We start from the raw sequence: 19,880 nt of genomic DNA on the forward strand, positions 1-19,880 counted from the left end.
TCAAGAAAACAAGGTCTTCTTATCTTAGTCGGGTCCTTTGGCTGGTAACACACCTTCTTTTTGCCTGGCTGCCACTTCCCTTTCCAGCCTCAGTCTAAACATCAGATCTTCTGGCAAGCCATCCTAGAATCCCTAACAGTGGGTTGGGTGCCCGCCCTCTGCTCTTATCTGTGCTTGCCCCACCACAGTGCTAAGTACATTACTGGAAGTGACTTCGCTCTCCAGTCTTTTCAACTAGATTGGGAGACTCTTGAGAGCTGTGACTGTGCTCCTCATCACACTCCCTAAGTTTAATGCAGAGCCTGGAACACAGTGTTTACTGACTAATAAATAAATTAATTAACCTTGGGCAAGTATCTTAAGTCCTCCCTACTTTCAAGTCCACGAGACTTTAAAGAAGTAGCTCAGTCGGTAAAGAACCTGCCTACCAATGCAGGAAACGAGGGTTCTATCCCTGGGTGGGGAAGAACCCCTGAGGGGAAAATGGCAACCCATTCCAGTATTCTTGCCTGGGAAATCTCATGGACAGAGAAGCCTGGCGGGCTACAGTCCATGGGGTCACAAGAGTTGGACACGACTTAGTGACTAAACCACCACCAACAATCTGCTCTCAAGGGCACATGGAGGGTAAAAAGGCCATGTTCTGGTTTAAGCTAGCATCAGAGTCCAGGGCCAACCGACCAACAATCTCAATGAGATACGCCAGGATCACCCCATCCCGGAGATCTTGTCGCAGGTCCTGCACTGGCTTCACCGCTGGCCTCTTCTTCAGCTGTGCATTCACCCAGGCCACGTACGCCTGCAGCTGTTGCTGGAAAATGAAAGCGGGAGATAAGGAAAGGTTGCATGCTTCTCATATCCTCTTCCCTGCATCCTCTAAGGCAGCAGTGGAGACTGGGTGATCTATACCCAACTTCCCAGGTGGCCCAGTGATGAAGAATTCGCCTGCCAATACAGGAGATGCAAGTTCAATCCCTTGGGGGGCCGGGGTGCGGGGAAGATCCCCTGGAGTAGGAAATGGCAACCTGCTCCAGAATTCTTGCCTGGACATTTCCATGCACAGAGGAACCTGGCGGGCTACAGTTCATGGGGTCACAAAGACCTGCATGCAACTGAGCAACCGAGCAATCTATACCCAGAGGGAGGAGGAGAAGGTTTTAAGGAAAGAAAGATGATTAGACATGGAGTATGCTCTAAAATTCTCTAGTTTTATGCTAGTCTCCGGGATGAGCTACCCTCTGACTGGGGTGGTGGTGCGGATACAGGTACGCAGATGAGCGTTTCGGCGACAGTGACTCCTGCTTTCCTTGACTTTAGCTTTGTCGACCAGGAATAAAGCCGGGCGAGAAGCACAGCCCGTTTTCAAGTGTGATGAAAGCTGCCAGTGACCCACTGTGCTTCCCAGGAATGATCTCTCGTGTGTGTGCACAATGACCTGTGACATTCCTAAGAACTGATCCTGGGGAGCTAGGAATCCACAGTTAAACTGATCTCAGAACTGCCTCTCATAGCTGCTTTCTTCACAAAGAGATTTAACTGAAACCAACCCGGGGTTTATCCTCCTGAGCCCATAATCCTGGGATTGCTACAGAGTTAGCTTTAATCCAGGCTTTATGTTGTCAGAGAGGATCTGGTTACCTGAAACCTGCACAAAGAAAGAAGAAAGACTAGGGTGAGCAGAGTTCCTGAAGATTGGGGTCAGGGTTGGGGGAGCCTTCATTTTTTTTTTTTTTTTCAGTCAACACTTATGGTCCAGTACCATCAGAAACCTGTCAGACTCAGGTGGGATATATAATTCATCCCAACACTTAGACAACCTTTCATATTCCATTTTAAACAGAGCTTGTATATTCAGGTGTTCATTCTGATTATTTGGGCACGGAATATCAAAATAGCACAAGAGCAAGGTCATAGTACAGGCAGCAGTTCTGTCTGATTTCTGAAGAAGCCCAAGACTCTGAACCTAAAAATTAAATTCAAGGGCTAACAGTATCAAATGATAATTTGGTTAAAGTACAGTTGATTTCTAAGCTCCAAGTACTTCCTTAATAAAATGATGTCAGAAATTACTCACTGGCAGCTTCCTGAGCTTAAATTAAATCTTCACTATTTTCTCTACGTCAATTTGTGGGAATAAATAAAGTCCTTTGGAAGGTGGCGCTGAGGCAATGTTCTATCAGCTACTGAGAAACTGTAGGAAGTGCAATGATCAGCAGGAGGTAGGGGGAAGAATCTGGTATTTATTGAGTACCTAGCATGAATTAAACACTACTTTTGGTGTTTTCTATGTCTTTTAATGACTTACTAATGTATCTGGAGGGCTTTCCTGATGGCTCAGTGGTAAAGAATCCACCTGCCAATGCAGGAGATCTGGGTTCAATTCCTGGGTTGGGAAGATTCCCTGGAGTAGGCAACCCACGCCAGTATTCTTGCCTGGGAAATCCCATGGACAGAGAAGGGCTGGCAGGCTATACCCCACAAGGTAACAAAAGAGTTGGACACAACTTAGCAACTAAACAACACAACAACAGTGTACCTAGAATGCAGCCACACAGTTGATGCTTACTAAATGGTCATCACTATTTTCATTATCATCATCTAATTCAGTTCTTGCAGAAGCACTGAAGGGTTGGTATCATCTCCGTTCTGTGGATGAGGCTCAGAGAAATCATGTAACTTCTCCAAGGTCTCCATCCCTATGCCATGGCAGACCTGGTTAGCAAACCCAGGAAAGGTGGTCCAAGGACCCCCTGCTATTCAACTCACTCTGCAGGTTAGAGGTGGCTGCGCCTTCCGCTTTCACATGGGCCAGATTCCTGCCCAGGTGAGCTCTTACATTCAACCAAAACGGCAGGACAGGCAAAGGGTGCCTCCAGAGCAAACCACTCTGTCCGGGCCACGGAACGCATCAGGGTAACAGCTGGGTTTGATTACCTGGCTTACATCAAAATCCCTACCCCACTTCCCTCTATCGAGTATCACCCTCAACCTTCCCCCCACACATTCCTGCTTAAAATCCTTCCCTGTCATCTCATTACCCTCAAGAGAAAACCCAGCCTCCTCAGCACTTCAGTCTGTCCTGCGCTAGTCCTTAACTCTTCTCCAGCTTCGCTTATCCACTCACATTTGCCAACCCCTGCATTTAAGGTTGGTCCAAACTAAGTGCAATGCCCCAAACGTACCACGTCTTCCGGCCACTCCACCTCCCTCCTGCCTCGCATCTCCTCTTAAACCTTAGCTCAAGCATCACCTCTTCCAGGCAGCCTTCCCTGACCCTCCCACACGCCTCAGACTCTTGATCTCCGTGAGGACGTCCTGTGTCAGGCAATCAGTTCAACTACAAGGTGGGTGCAGCCAGTGTTCTGTGACGGGGCTACAAAGAGCTTTATGCCTTCAAGAAGTTTGCAGGAAAAAAAAACGAGAAGAGAGGAGAAGGAGGAAACGCTTACAGGTTGGTGAGACAAGCGCTAGGACAGGGGTGTGCAAGGTGCTAGGAGTATTAGCCCAATCTGAAGTCTATGCTCAGGGGGCTTTCCTGAGGAAAGGAGGCAAAGAGGACAGTGAGCTCAAAGGGGCTCAGGTCTCAACTAGATGCTCCGTGCAGGAGTTCAGGACTATTGGACTCAAGAGTAACAGGCGCTTAACAAATCTCTGTTTGAATCGGTAAATAATGTGTCAAATTTCATCAGGCCAAGACTTACAATGATTCTAAAAGTTAATTACGCAGGGGAAGACAAGAACAAGTATTTTTCATCAGGCCAAGATAATTTTTACTTAAGTAATCATAGCCTTCTTTTGGCCAATGAATAGAAGTAAGTTGTCTCTGATGCAAAACTGCTTGGAGGCTCCTCATAGAACTTTTCATGCACATTAATCACAGTTCCGGGCTTCCAGTAAAGAGGATTCTATTGCATAAGTGATAATAATTGTCACCACTTTTCTGAACACCTACTCTGGGTCTAGAGCTGTGCTAGGTCCTTTAGACACAATTTCTCTAATGCTAATCTGCCAGGGAAATTTTTACTGTTATCTATTTTGCTAACTGCAAACCGAGACTCAAAAAAGGTTAAATAACGTTCAAGGCCACCCAGACTGTAAACTATGGATATGAAATTCACTCTGACTCCCAAACCAGTGCTCTTTCCACCCTACCACACTGTCACCTAAATAAATGCATCCCTGAGGTTTAAACAACCTCACCAAACTCTCGGAGTGGAAGTCACCTTAGCCTAAACCACTTCTTCCTCCATAGTCAGTGCTTGAGCCTCCTGTGTAATAATCTACACTCGGGAGCTGCCTGCTTATCAGAGTGCTCCAAAGACCAGCAGCACCATCACCAGGGGCCTCTCAGAAAAGCAGACGCTCACACATCACCATCAATCAACATACTTCAAATACAATAGAACAGAATATGCAGAATAGAATGGAAATGCAGAATCTCAAACTCTGCTCCAGTTCTAATGAATCAGAACCTGCATTTTTAAAAGAGCCCCTCATCTTGTCCCTCATCTTGTATTTTCTCTGCTTCAGCTCTGTCATTGGCTATTTGTCAAAAGAAAATAATTCTGGCTCCTCTTATTGGAGAGTAGTTTTCAGAAACCAAAATTTGGGCATGAGGTATACTCATCTTACTAGGGTAACATTCTGGACCCTCTCAGGAGTAGAGTAGGAAATATAGGTATGTATCACACCCAGACACATACTTCAATCTACTTATCTTGACAGACAGATGGAGAAATAGACCATGAATTATCCAGATCCTGCCTCCGGCCCAGCACCACAGGGTTCATCTCTCCTTTTCCTTTTCCTTATTTGTAACTCCTTTTTCTCCACAGTGAGAAAACCTGACTCTACCCACAATATATTTACTAATATTTCCTCAGTCCTAGAAAACACATCAAAATTTGACTTGCTAATCCATACCTTGTATGGATTAGCATAGTCATTTTTTAAAATATTTGTTTATTTATTGGGCTATGCCATGTCATAGAAAAATAAATTTACTGGCCAGAAATTGATGTACGAGTATATAGGCCTTTTTGTCTTTAGCCCTACAGTGTATACTCAAAATACTGATTCCAAAGTGACTTAGGTTAATTCTTTTCTTTCCTCTGCCTTCAGTGTGGTTATGTTATTAACTTGTAATACAGTTAAGTACATGTATTACAATTGGTAGACCATTTTGGGTTGTCCTAACATGTTGGTTGATGTTAATTAATTTGGGGGCAGGAGAAAGATTAACATGGTTCTAAAAGTCAGAGCTATAGAAAAACATACATTCAGAAGTGTCAGACCTCCATCCTTCTCTCTACTTCATTCCCTCTTCTCTAGTCTTTCCACCCTATTCCTATCCACTCCTGTAGACAACCAACCTGATTCATTCTATGTTATCTGGAAAAAAAGATATATGTATATTTTATTTCCCTTTTCTTCTTATGTGAAAAATAGCATAGTAATTTTTTTTTAATTTTATTTATTTATTGGGCCCTGCTGGGTCTTGGTTGCAGCATGTGGGATCTAGGTCCCTGACCAGGGATCAAACCCAGGTCCCCTGTGTTGGGAGCTTGGAGTCTTAGCCACTGGGCACCAGGGAAGTCCCCAAAATAGCATTAAGCACTGACAGTGCCTGGTGGCTCAGATGGTAAAGTATCTGCCTGCAATGCAGGAGACCCAGGCTCAAGATTGGGTTGGGAAGATCCCCTGGAGGAGGGCATGGCGACCCACTCCAGTAATCTTGCCTGGAGAATTCCATGGACAGAGGAGCCTGGGGAGCTACAGTCCATGGGGTTGCAAAGAGTCAGACGCAACTAACACACACACATTCTTTTTACGCCTGCATTTTTCACTTCACTTCAATTAATATTTGCTTAATATATTCTGGAAATCACTCCATATTGGTCTAGAAATCTTCCTTATTTTACAGCTACATGGTACTCCATTATGTAGATATACCATAATTTAGTCAATCAGTCTTCTATATATGGGAATTCAGGGTTTTTTCCCAATATTTTGCAGTTACAAACAGTGCAGCAATGAATGACGTTATGCATATATATTTTCATGTTGATTGAGGTCTATCTTTCGGGTAGATTCAAAGAAGATGGCCAGGTGAATATAGATACATTAAGTCGATAACTTCATTAGAAATGGCCGAATTCCCTGCCAAAAGCATTGTATCTATTTGCATTCCCATCAGCAATGCATGAGAGTGCATTTTCCCACAGTCTTGCCAACAGAATACGTTGTCACACTTTTAAACTTTTGCTAATATGATAGGTGACAAATTGTATCTTAGTGCTGTTTTAATTTCTTTAGTTATGAATTTGAGCTTCTTTTGGTAGGTTTAAGAATACAATTTAAATTCATCCTTATCTTTATATATTTTGTATATGTGCATGAATTATCTGTTCACATCTCTCCCATTTTTCTATGCATTGTACCTTCATTTTAGGAGCTCTTTATGTCTTAGGAATGTTACCCTTTTGTCGTGGATATATGTTGCAGAGATTTCCCAGTTTGTCAGTGATCTCTCTTTTTGGACATTTATATTTATTTATTTATTTGCTGCCTCCCAGGTGGTGCAGCAGTGAAGAATCCACCTGCCATTGCAGGATACTCAGGTTCAATCCCTGGGTCGGGGAAAAGGCAACCTACTCCAGTATTCTTGCCTAGAGAATCCCATGGACAGAGGAGCCTAGTGGATTACAGTCCACAGGCTTGCAGAGTCGGACACAGCCAAGCACACACACATTTCCTCGGCTGTGCTGGGTCTTGGTTGCAGCAGGTGGGGTCTTTGGTTGCAGCACACAGGATCTTTTCAGCTGCAGTATGTGGGATCTAGATCCTGACCAGGGATTGAACCCAGGCCTCCTGCATTGGGAGCGTGCATCAGGAAAGTCCCTATCAGTCATCTTTTGACTTAGTTTATGGTGGTTTTCTGGCTATGAAGAGGATTTTATTTTCATATAATCAAATTACTGATATTTCATTCCTCTGAATGTTGAATGATGGGTTAGAAAGGCTTTCCCTACACTAATGTGAAAGAAGAATTCACTTCTGCTTTTTCTCTAGTTTTCATATGGTTTCAAAATTGCTTACATTTAGATCCCTGTTCCATCTGGAATTTATTCTTCTGTATAATGTGAGATATAGATCCAACTTATCTTTTCTTCAAATGGCCACCCAGTTGTTTCAGCACCATTTACTAAAGTCAATCTTTACCCCAGGATTTGAGATGCTGCCCTTATCATATGCTAAATTTCCATAGTTCCTGGGTCTATTCCTGGACTTCACAGTCTGTATCATTTGTATATTTGTTCATTCTTGTACCAGTACCAAAATGTTTTATTTGTAGAGGTTTTATAGCATAATTTAATACGTGGTACAGCTGGTCCCTCCACCCTGAAATTTTTCTCTTTTTAATATTTTCTTGACTATTTTTACAAATTTACATCTCCATACAAACTTCAGTATATATTATCTAACTTTCAAAACAAAGCCTGTTAGAATTTTTACTGGGATTATATTAAATCTATAAATTGATACAGAGAGAACTGTCATTTTTATGTTGTTGAACTATCCTACTCAAGAATAAGGGGTGTCTTTCATTCGTTCAAATGAGTCTTTCAGGAGAGTTTTAAAGTTTTCCTCCTGTAAGTTATATACATTTCCTGTTAAGTTCATTTCTAAGTATTCAATTCTTAATTGTGATTGTAAATGAGGTTTTCTCTACCATCGCTTTCTCTAACTGGTTACTCTGTGTATTTGAAAGCTGTTAATTTCAGTAGGTTCATTTTATACTGTTATCTTTTATTGAGTTTCATTGAGTTTTATCAATAATTCTCAATGATTTCCAGGATTATTACCACATCATCTACAAAAAGAAATATTCTTTACTAATATATACCTCTGGTACAATGTTGGCTAGTAGTGGAGATACTGGGCATTCTTCCCTGTTTCTGGACTCAGAGAAAATACTTGCAGTGTTTCCCAATTTAGAAAGTGAACGGTTTTAGGAATAAGGTATATATATTTTTATCATGGTAAGAAAGAATCCATTAAGTAGTCTTTTCTTTTTTTTTAACTTTTTAATTTTATCACACACTACAAAATATACTGCATGTTACACAATATACTGCATAACCTTCTAACAGGGGTAGATGAGCATAACTGAGTTATTTCTCATCCACCAGGAAAATGCTTCCTTAATCAATGTTCTCCAAACCCTTCAACATATGATGATGATGAACTCCAGAGATGCACCTATCTCTTTCCATCAAATTCCACCGATGTAAAAAAAAAAAAAAAATTCCACCGATGTGAATAGTGGGCAGCCCTCTTCCCCTTGTTCCCGTTAGTGAATCTGTGGATGCGTGCAGTGGCCATTTCTGGAATGAAGAAGTGCGTGGCCGTGAGGGCAACCCCAGGGAGAATCTCACATCACACCGTCACCGCCCTGTTCCCAAGCAAGTCTTAACTTTCTTCAGTGGTTTTATAAGGAACGGATGTTGAATTTCTATGAAAGTTTTGTCAGCATCTATGCAGACAATTCTGATTACTTTTCCTGAGACCTACTAACATGGAATGTGTGGATTTCTTAATAATGAACCTACCTTGCATTCCTGTGGTTAACCCTACTTGAACATAATGAATTACCTTTTAATGCGATGTTGAACTTTGCTCACTAATAAAATACGTATTAGTGCTATATGAGTACTACGTTTGCTGTACTTTTTCATGGTTGCTCAGTTGTTCAGTCAAGTCCGACTCTTTGGGGCACCATGAACTGTCGTTCTTCTGTTCATGGGATTTTCCAGGCAAGAATACTGGAGTGGGTAGCCATTCCCTCCTCCAAGGAATCTTCCCCACCCAGGGATCAAATCCATGTCTCCTCTGTCTCCTGCATTGAAAGTAGATTCTTTACCCAACTGAGCCACTGGGGTCGTCTTTTCATAAGTATTCGTAAGGAATATTTGTCTGTAGTTTTCTTTTTTGCACTCCCAGGTACATATATTTTTAAAAAGAAGCAGCACGTTTCTCCTTAGTTTCATTCTCTGACATCATCTGTAGCACACTGGGGCTATCTGATAAGTAGAGGTTTGGTAGAATTCCCCTGTGAAAAACATCTAGGCTGGTACTTTTTTTGAGGAGTAGTTCCTTATTAAAGTTCTCTATTTCTTCTACAGAAATTGGTCTGTTTAAAGACCCTGTCTCTATCAATTTTAGTAATCATAATTTCCCTTAGAAATAATTAAGTCAAGGTTTCAAAAGTTTATTTGCACAGACCTGCAAAGACTCTTACAGTTTTGTTTGTTTCAGTGGTTATTTCCCCACTGTCATTTCTCATTTTGTATATTTGTGCTTCCCCCTTTTTCATCCTGTTAGCTACCAGTTTGTCTTTTTATAATTCTTCCCCAAAATCTTAAAAACAAAATGGTTTCAAGAATTATTGCTATTCCGGCCTAAATCCCTCTAAAACCGTAATACTTCGAACCAAACACAATACCCTGGCTGTAAAATCAGACAGTCAACTTTCTCATCCAAGACATTTCACTCTTTTCCCCTCTCTTCCCATTCTTCCCCTTCTTCTTTCTTTGTTACCACCTCACATTGCTGACTCACACAGTGCTGTCAACCAACCCCCTCCCCAAATTTTTAACACATTCTGCTGGGAGGCCAATCTCTTCCACTTTCATTCTTGTATAACTGGTCTTATCGATGCATATTTAACAAATTTCAACTTGTTAGATCCCATCTCACAAGATACTTCCAGACCCTATCATTTCATGTATTCATTTATTCAAATGCAGCCAACATTGCCAGGCATTGTGCCAGGCCCACTGTTTACAGGCATATAAATAACTCTGATACAAAGTGATCACTGCAACAATGGAGAAATGTTTTAAAAAATGGTATCTATGCACAAAAGGAATAACAGGATCAAAGGATGAGGACATCACAGGTCGGTTAAGAGGGAAGAAGACATCTGTCTGTTCTTTAAGGATATTTGCCAGTTGGGGAATAGAAGGACATCCCAGGGAGAGGTGATTTAAAAAAAAAAAAAGGAAGGAAGAGCCGGAAGGTATATGGTATCTAGGAGGAACCGCCAGTTAACAAATTTGTGTATGGGCAGAGCTGTGAGTGGCAGGTGGTGATAATGGAGAAATAGGTCAGCACAAGACCTACCAGAACTTAGATTTAAGTCTTAAAGAGTTTTAACAGGAAAGCATGGAGCCTTGGAACAGGAAAGGGAAACTGTGAGACTTGTATCTTAGAAAGGTCACTCTGGTCGCACTAAAATATGAGACAGAAAGAGGAGCATCCAGGTAATAATTCAAGTGAGAGAAGATGAGAGCCTAAACTGAAGCAGAACAATGAGAAAAGGACAAACTGCAGAAATAAGTCAGAGGGATGACTGCCAAGAGGCAGGCAGTCACAAGAGACAGTTCAAAAAGCCACACCTGAATGGATGGTGAGGCTTTAACTGAGATGGAGAGCATGTGAAGAGCAAGTATTGCAGGGGAAGCCAACAGTTCAGTTTTGAACAAGAGCCTGAGCCATCTGCAAAACATCAGAGCAGAGATGTTCTGCAGCCACTTGGCAAAACCCAGGTCCAGGGCACAAGAGGTGGGTGTGGGGTGGGAGTGAGACGTTTGAGAGTATCTGTGTGTGAGAGAACAGGGACGGCTCTGGGATAACAACACCATCTGCTGAGACCTTCCTGTGTGCCGGGTGCTGTGCTGGGCACTGAACCATGTCGTTTCATATATATAGTGTGTGTGTGTGTGTGTGTGTGTGTGTGTGCATACAGTTGACCCTTGAACTGCGTGGATCCACTTACAGAGATTTTTTTCAGCAGTAAATACTATAGTACTGTATGATCTGCGGTCAGTTAATGCACTTGTGAATGAACCGTGGATACAAAAGGCTGACTCTACGTTACAGTTTTCCACAATGCATGGGGGGGCACCCCTAACCCCCGTATTGTTCAAGGGTCAAATATATAAATATTTACTCCCCCCTCCAACATTGATCAGAGATGTGGAACTACTATCACCGTATTACAGATGTGGAAACCAAGGTTCAGAAGAGTGATGAGCCAAGAGTCACAGGACAGCTAAGAACAAGGATCTCAACCCAATGCTGACTTCACATCCTGGGCTTTACAGCACTCCCCAAAATAAGTCAAACTACAAGAAGTTATTCAGCAGGAAAGGGAGGAGGGAGTTGGGGAAGGGCACCGAAAAGAAAGAAGAGGCTGAAAATGCAGAGTGTTTGTGCCTGTCAGCCACTGAATGAAGCCCTTGATACGCATTACCTCCTTTAATCCTCATACCCAGTCATTAAAGTTGATACTATCGGCCCCATTTTTTTCATATAGGAAAACTTGCTCCAGATAACAGCGCTGGTAAGAGGTGAACATGGAATCTGAACCCACTCCACCTTACTCTAAAGAATGTATTACTTCTTTTATAGCAAAGAAAGCATACAGGGACTTCGCCGGTGGTCCACTGACTCTGCAATCCCAACGCAGAGGGCCCGGGTTTCATCTCTGGTCAGAGAGGGAACTACATCCTACATGCCACAACTATGAGTTCACACGCCACAACTATGAGTTCACAGCCCACAACTATGAGTTCACACGCCACAACTAAAGATTCCACATGCTGCCACAAAGATCAAAGATCTTGAGTGCCACAACTAAGGCCCAGTGCAGCTCAATAAATAAATATATATTTTTAAAAAAGAAAGAAAGAAAAGAAAAGCACACAATGAGAGAAAAGGAAGGAATACTCAGTGCAGAGGCTGGGGTACATCAACATCAAAGGGACAAGTGAAGTGAGCAGCAAAAAAATTATTTTGGGGCGTTCCCTGGTGGCCTGGTGGTTAGAATTCCAGGCTTTCACTGCTGTGATGCAGGTTCTATCCCTGGTGGAGGAACTGAGATTCAGCAAGATGTGTGGTCTGGCCAAAAAAAAAAAAAAATTTTAGAACACGTAATCAGAGGGAGAGGAGAAGAATCAGGAGAGAGTGTTACGTGGGAATCCAAGACCAGAGAATGTCAGGACATTGACAAGAAGGTCAAATGCCGTAGAAAGTCAGACTGAGGACTGGAAAACCCACTTCATTTAAGAGGCTTTGGTGACCTTTCTGAGAACTGACACCAGAGCACGGAGGGGTGAAAGGTCAGATGGCAGGGAGGAGATGTCAGGAAGCAGGAAAACAGAAACAGTGGGGCGGGGGGGCAGAGGGTATTCGCTGGAGAGGCAGGTGGGAAGGAATGAGGGGACTGCAGGATGAGAGGACACTTGCAGGCTGAGATGAGGAACCAGTGAAGGAGAACAGATACAAAGGGAGGGCAGGAATGATGCAGCGAGGTTTCAGAGGAGGGGGAGAGGCCTCTTCCTGCTCTGATGATGAGAGGCAGGAGTAGGGACCTCTGTGGGGAAGCCAGGAGGTGAGGAAGAGGGCTGTTGAAAGAGCTCAAATCCCACTGCCCCTCTACCCATGATGAAGTGGGCAGGTCTGTCTGTTGAGAGTGAAAGGGACAGGGAGAGCGAAGGAGGCTTCAGGAAAGGGACCCTGTGCGAAGCTGGAAAGAGCCAAAGGTTTCCTGGCTGCACCAAGGACTCAGCTGGCGCTGGAAATCATAATTCTGTAATTGAGTTAATTCACTAGGTTATGTGATTTCCTCTGGAAGTGTTTAGCAGGCCTAGACCCTGAGCAGAAGAAGCCAGAAATAGGCTAATGTAGGATCAGAAATGGGGCTTCCCTGGTAGCTCAGCAGGTAAAGAATCCGCCTGCAATTCAGGAGACCCCAGTTCGATTCCGGGGTCGGGAAGATCCCCTGGAGGAGGGATAGGCTGCCCACTCCAGTATTCCTGGGCTTCCCTGGTGGTTCAGATGGTAAATCTGAGGTATCCGCCTGCAATGCAGAAGACCTGGGTTCGATCCCTGGGTTTGGACGATCCTCTGGAGGAGGGCATGGCAACCCACTGCAGTATTCTTGCCTGGAGAATCCCATGGACAGAGGCGCCTACAGTCTGGGCTACAGTCCGTGGGGTTGCAAAGAATTGGACACGACTGAGCGACTAAGCACTGTACAGCAAAGGACCAGAAATAGTCAGAAGAGAGGAGGCTCAGCCAGGGAAAAGATCGTGAGGATGGTGGTGGGGAGAGTGTATGTGAAGGGACTGACTGTGGAATCTGCACCAGGGAGAAGAAACCAAAGGAAAGCTGATAAACTGAGAAAAACGGAGAAGAGTAAGGAGAAGAGAAGCTGATGTGACTGAAAATAAGTCTAATGGGAATGTAGGAATGTGGAAGTTGGGGATTTGAGCAGAGTGGAGTTTCAGAGTTCGAGATTTCAGGGTTAGGACAATTCTGTGGAACAAGTCTCCAGGATGTGGCTTCAGTACGTGGCCTAAGTGAGGTGGCGCTGGGTGGGGGACAGTCACGGCAGTGGGGACGGTCAATGGACCAGGAGGCTGGACCATCTTCATCATGGACCCTGAAGTCATTCCAGGAGAGCGCTAGATGGTAAAATGTTGAGGCTATCTACTATTCTGCCCAAATTCATGTGATTTTAAAAACTGACAAGCATGCCTTCAATGAAATTATTTTTAAAATCTCAGCTGAAGAAAAGCTCTTGTCATGTCACTACTCTGCCTACTTGTTGATCTATAAAGTGGCATCTAACACAGAAATCAGAGATTCACAACTGAGTGAAGCAGTTCTTATCCACAGGTAAAGAGTCACACTGACTTCAGGTCTCTACCCCTCCCTTTAAATCTAAGTTGGGAGCCAACCACTAAACTAAGCCTCAGTTTGTCTCTGCTTTAACCTGAAGATACCTGGGTCACAAACAGCTGGACACAACTTAGCAACCAAGCGTGTGCCCACACACCCAAGCACCTGTACTTTTCACCCGGGGCCAGGCAAGACTTCATTCTTGCAATAAACGCCTAGTGCTGGCTCTGAAAAAAGATGAAGGACAAAGTGGAAACTTAAGAGGACCAACCACACTGCCCGCTTTCCTTCCCCAACAGTGATATTTATCTGAAAAGAGGCCTGTGGTGCAAGCCCAGGCCCTGACTGTTCCTGCTGCTTGGTTTACAACTGACCAGAACTGTCCCTGCGGCAGAAGAAATACCGTGTGCTTTCTGTAAGAGGCAGTTGCCCTTTGGGAGGTAGACTAGTAGTTTTAGTTTTAGTTTTCTCCTCCTTTTTGTTTCACAATATTTTTCCAAATTATAACTTCTTTGAAATTCAGCTATGCAAAACAAGGAAAAGCAGAGCTTCTCTACTGGGGCTTGGGCAGGGGGGAAGGAATCCATAGACCAGTTCACTCACTTTCCTTTTCTCTACCTTCACCCACCCCTACTCAGACCCCTAGCTATGGAGTAACTTCTTAGGGATGCTTTCAGCAGGTGGGAGAAAAAAATAACACTGCATTCTGTTCCCTTCTGATATTGTCATTTTATGTCTATTATTCAGTGAAGACAAGATGCAACAGGTTCCAAAATATGAAAATATCTTGGGTATTAAGAAATACATCTTAAGCATGCCCCCAGGTCGTGATCTGTTTCCAACAACAGTTGGAGAAACACAGCAGGACTGCAATCAGGTTCAAATCAGGCCCCCGGGTGTTGTAGCTTACAGTTCTTGGGGGTACCCGCCCAGCTCACAATGATACCTTCTCTAGAAACATGCCCCCTCTGCAAACAGTGGGGGGCCCCAGGACCCGCTGGTCTCGTGTAACCCCATTCACTGGCCACAGGTGACTGTCTAGCTGAGTTGATTGGTTGAATCCAGTCAATCCCTGGAATTTTTTGATTTGGCATTTAGGAGTAGAATCAGTCTTCTCTCTGACAAAGTTGTAAGATATAAATGTTAGATGTTGCCATAAGGCATGGTGCCCACCTGAGAAAGGAAAGTCATCTGGAGTGCGAAGGAAGAGAGCTACCCACAGAAAGCAGCAGAGATAAAGAGACAGCGCAGAGGGAGAGATCCGGCCAGTGTCTGAGTTCTTGATTTTCATTGTTCTGAGAACCTGCCCCGTTCTTGCCCTTTCTCTGGTTTAGTTTTCCAGCCTTCCCTGGACTCCACAAGTAAGCAAATTCTACTTTCTGTCTCTGCCAGTCCAAGATGGGTTCTTCACACTTAACAACCAAACTAATCAAGAAACCAACACAATCAAACAGACAGTGTCAGTGACAGCACAGATCTAATCTCAGCCTAGAATTAACACCTCTAACTTGTTCCGAGGAAGCTAGAAGGATGTCCGTATAATCCAGAAGTCTAGAAAGACTGGCAGTTTTTATGACAACCTGAGTCAGGCCTCAGAAGGAGGAAAAGTAGACACAGCCACAAAGCAGTGTGAGCAGGATTTTACCTCGATGATACTGGACCGCTCTAAAAGTTTTGAGAGCAGTGGTCATACCAAGGAGTGGCTGGAGGTATCTCCATCAGCTTCCTCCAGGTCACTCCAAATAACAATAATATGACTTAAAACTCTTCCAGGATAGACAATCCTGTCCATATTCTTCCTTTGTACAAGAAGGCTTGACCTGGAAAGCTTTCTTGTCACCAAATGTAACTTTCCTTCTGTTTTTCTCTGGGACCTGCACTTCCTTCCAAACAACTGTGTATACTCAGCCTTTGCTCTGTATCTCCTCTGAGCCTCTAGGTCAAAGAGAATTCCTACAGGGATTATTATACACTTAGACTTCCAAAAGCACTGCCTGGGCTTCACCGGCAAGTCTGTGAGACCTAGTGTTCCCAGTGTAGAAACATCCAAGGTTTTGGCTCCCTGGCTCCCTGCTGGCAAGCAAAAAAGGCAAACACAAAAAGCAGAGGACTCTTGTGATGCACTGGAGCTCAGGAGGAGACCTGAATGGCTCAGGAAGGAAATCAGCTCTGCAGTGAAACCAGATACCTGTTCAGAACTCTGAGACCCTTCAGCTGCAGCAGAATGAGATGGGGGTGGAAACGCTGCTGCAAAACTGAGAGGAAAGCAGGAGCTTGGAAACCTTGAGTTATTACTGGCCTAAATTCTGCCAGTAAAGTAATGCAATATTATATTTCTTTTCTATTAACTCTTTCAGGCCTTTACTGAACCAGGAAAAGCTGTTCACTGAGCCTCGTGGGTAATTAGGTAAAAATAAAGTTCGTAAGTAAAAATATCACTGTCTTCTTCTCTATATAGGCAGAGCTCTTTATATTCCTGTTCAGCCCAGTGATCAAAGAATAACATATCAGAAGACGAAGAGCTGAAAACTTTCTGAAAGCTATCCTCTGCTAACCTTATTTTAGGCCTCCCTGTGGCTGAGTGGTGAAGAATCCCACTGCCATGCAGGAGATGCATGTTCGATCCCTGCACTGGCAAGATCCCCTGGAGGAGGGCATGGCAACTGACTCCAGCATTCTTGCCTGGAGAATCCCATGGACAGAGGAGCCTGGCGGGCTATGGTCCTTAGGGTTGAAAAAGTGGGACACAACTGAAGTGACTTAGCACGCACACATACAACCTTATTTTAAAATCTCCAGGGGCCTTTCCTGGTGGTCCAGTGGCTAAGACTCCATACTCCCAACGCAGGGGGCCTAGGTTCAATCCCCATTCAGAGAACTAGATCCCACATGCTGCAACTAAAAGATTGTGCATGCCACAACTAAAATATCTGATGTGCCACAATTGAACAAATAAATACTTTTTTTTAAAAAATTAAAAAATAAAATTTCCATTTGTTATGGGTTCCACAAATACTCTGTTCCTTCACGAGTACACATTCCAAAATAAATGCTCAATAAATGCATGTGAAGGGATGAATGATCACTATATGATCTACGAGTGTTCCTTATCCTGGAAACAGGGCGTGGAGCCCACCATCAGGGCCTCTGGGACTGGTTCCCTACCCCCTTACCATATCTGATCACCAAAGGTTATGTCCGTGACCACTCACATGGGGCCTGGTATGGAGATAACAAATAAGGAAATACACTCAGGAAAGCATGTGAGTTGGAACCTTTAGTAGATAACAAGAAAATACACTCAGGAAAGCGTGTAAGTTGGAAACTTTAGGTCTCACAGCCTAGACAGCAAGGCCAGTCATGGCGGCCGAAGCCCGCCCAGGGCTCCCCCGCCTCTCGGAACCGCCCAGGGGGCTGGCACCTGGCAAACAGCGCCCTGTCGCTGGCTGCACACGCCTGGCCAGGCCATCACTCACCGGGAGGAACATAAAACTGCCTGATAGCCTGCCGCCAGGGAGCATCTGTTTAGCTGGCATTGCCTCCTGTGGGAACAGAGCCAAGGAGCCTGGGCGAGGAGAGCAGAAATCAGTCAGGATAGAAGAAAGAAGGTCAGGGGCCTGGGGCCCGGTTACACTGAAGGCTTAACAGGCCTTTAACTTCTACAGCGAAGCACAGAGGAATTCATTGTGGAAAGGACTGAGCGCCTCTGGCTGGCCCACGCTGCAAACCCCGCTCCATGGACGAAGGCATGGGGCGCTCAGGAGAGACGGGCCCCGCAGCTGCCCCACCTGCCAATTCCCTTCCTTCTGTGTCCCCGTGAGGGCACCACACCACACAAAGGCTCTTCCTGTATGTCTCGGGGCCCGCCAGGCAGATGACTCTCCATGTGGGACGTAAATTTCTATTTTTCCAGTCGGAGGGAAACGTGTAGGGAAAGTCTTCCAAGTCGTCTGTTGAAAAGGTTAGGGCTCAGACAACTGACTTCCTGTCGACCAACATTGTTATAAATCATTCCCACAACTTCCAGTCTCTCGGGCCATGACACAGGCCAGCTCTGCCTGGCAAGCAGGATTTCTGTATCGTCACAGGTTTCCCAAGGTTCCACTCTGGATACTCGTTTTATGTTCACTGGCCTGTGAGCTCCGCTTGGGCACGGATTCTGTGTTATTTGCCATCTATTTCCAGAGCCTGGCACGGTGCCTGGCAAACACAGTAATTCATTGGATGTCTGTGGAATGAGTGCCTGTGTGCATGTTTACCAAACGAGCAGGAAAAGGAAAAAGCCTGGCCTCAGTGATCAGGTCGGTTGGTAAGTATTCGGTGCTTTTCATGATATCATTAAATAAAAGATATCTCTATGATCTCCCACGAGCACCACCCCCTTTATGATGCTTACCACATTAAGCATCCCAATGGGTCTTTTAGCACACCTATAAATCTCTCCCTATAAATTTCTTGGAAGCAGAGACCAGGTGTTTTTTCAATTGTTTTATCCATCCCCTCAATAACAACCCAATAATGAACAAAGTAGCGAAATGAATGAATGCTTACTGCCAAAACATACTATAGTCTCAGGTCTGTCAAAACCTTTCAACACAAACACCAAAGCCTTTTTTTTTTTTTTTTAAAGAAAGTTCAGCCCCTAGAAAAAACACTGCCAGAAATTCATGTTGGCACATGAATCAAAGACAACATTCATATGACAACATCAACACCAAGAGGCAGAGAAAACAAATAGCTTTGAGGCAGAGGCAGAATGGGGAAATTGTGACCCACAGAAAGCCTGGCCAGGAGACACAGGAGACAGGGGATGACAGCCAGGGTGAGCCGCAGAGTGAGGCAGGAGCCAAAGCTTGTGGATAATTGACAATGCAGATCCGCCTTGTCAATATAAGGTGCTGTGCTGACAGCTGTGACATGGATCAATCCTGTGGAGGAGAATTTGTTAGGTGTGTGGAGGCAAGGGCATCCTTCACGGAAGGTGGTAGAAGAAAATTCTGTTGTGCATAGTCAGGCAGGATGGCAATCAGATTGAGACCAGAGGCCAGCGGTGTAGAAAGGGAAGCCTTGATTCAGAGGGCAGGGTTCTGCTGCTGCAGGGTTCCCTTATAATTAACCAGTTAGGCCCACAGCTTCATTTCCTGTGGCAGTTTTCTCTGCCATAGAGAATGAGGTCACAGCCCTAACCACACAGACCTATAAAGTATCTGGGTGATACAGAACAGCTTCAGATATGCTTGGCTCATTCCCAGGAGATGACTGGATACATGTGTGGTATTCTTAGCTCCAGGGGGAAGAGTTTCTCAGAGAAATTGAAATGTATTTTGACAATGGCTTTTAAGTCCCTCTTTACACCCTTATCATATGACTCTAGCAGAAGAGACTGAACATTAGTGGATCTATTAAGCAACCCGAGAGGCTGGAAAAGGTCAAACAGGGCCCATCAACTCTGAAATGACCAACTGTATCATTATTCAGTAGCATTACATGTGATACCATATGTGAAAAGCATTATTTAATATAATGTATTACATATATCAAAGAATTATTTAAACTATAAGGGACCATTGAGATTAAATGTATTACTATTTGTATTATTTACATGATGTCAATTTCTCAGAGAAAACAAAAATACCTATTGGCTATCAGAGGTCAGATCTACTAAGAGGAGGAAATGGACTGTACATTAGCCTGTGACAGAGGTGGAGGGAAGACTACAAGATGAGTAGAAAAATCCGTGTCAGAGAGGGAAAAGAGGTTATCACTGCATTCTTCTCAAGATGAATTAATTATAAAGTGGTTTGTTGTTTTCATGAAGACTCTGTTACCATCACAAAAAGAAAACTCTCCCACTCTGCTTTGCCCTTTTATTTTCTAAGAACTGAATGCCACAGGACATTTATGGAAGCACCAAAGCATGAAAAAGAAAAAGAAAAAAAGACAGTCCAGCCTCCTGGCGTACCTGGCGCTCTTCACCTGAAAGGTCTGGAGGTGAAATGAGCAGATGGCAAAGACCAGGACTCACTCTGTGCTGCTTTCCTCCCCCAATAAGACAGTGGAACCTGATCCTGGGGGCTGACTTACAAAAACAGAAGGTCAGAAGAGCGCCTAAAGAGCTTCTGTGAGACTCA

At 44.1% G+C, this 19,880-nt stretch overlaps 1 protein-coding gene across 4 annotated transcripts in view; it reads right to left on the reverse strand.

Moving 5' to 3' along the window:
- Positions 1 to 19,880, reverse strand: part of DIXDC1 (DIX domain containing 1) — a 76,106-nt gene that overhangs the window by 46,020 nt on the left and 10,206 nt on the right. For 2 of the 4 annotated variants that reach the window (XM_020882218.2, XM_020882217.2), the window contains one exon: positions 682 to 811. The exons of 1 other annotated variant lie outside the window; for it this stretch is intronic. In XM_020882218.2, coding sequence (XP_020737877.2) covers positions 682 to 811 — 130 coding nt within the window. Of the gene's footprint in view, positions 1 to 681; positions 812 to 19,880 lie in introns of those variants that run through there. One more of the 4 variants, XM_020882215.2, reaches the window with a different exon arrangement.

The sequence above is a fragment of the Odocoileus virginianus genome, chromosome 10 (genome assembly GCF_023699985.2).
Source record: "Odocoileus virginianus isolate 20LAN1187 ecotype Illinois chromosome 10, Ovbor_1.2, whole genome shotgun sequence".
NCBI lineage: Eukaryota > Metazoa > Chordata > Mammalia > Artiodactyla > Cervidae > Odocoileus > Odocoileus virginianus.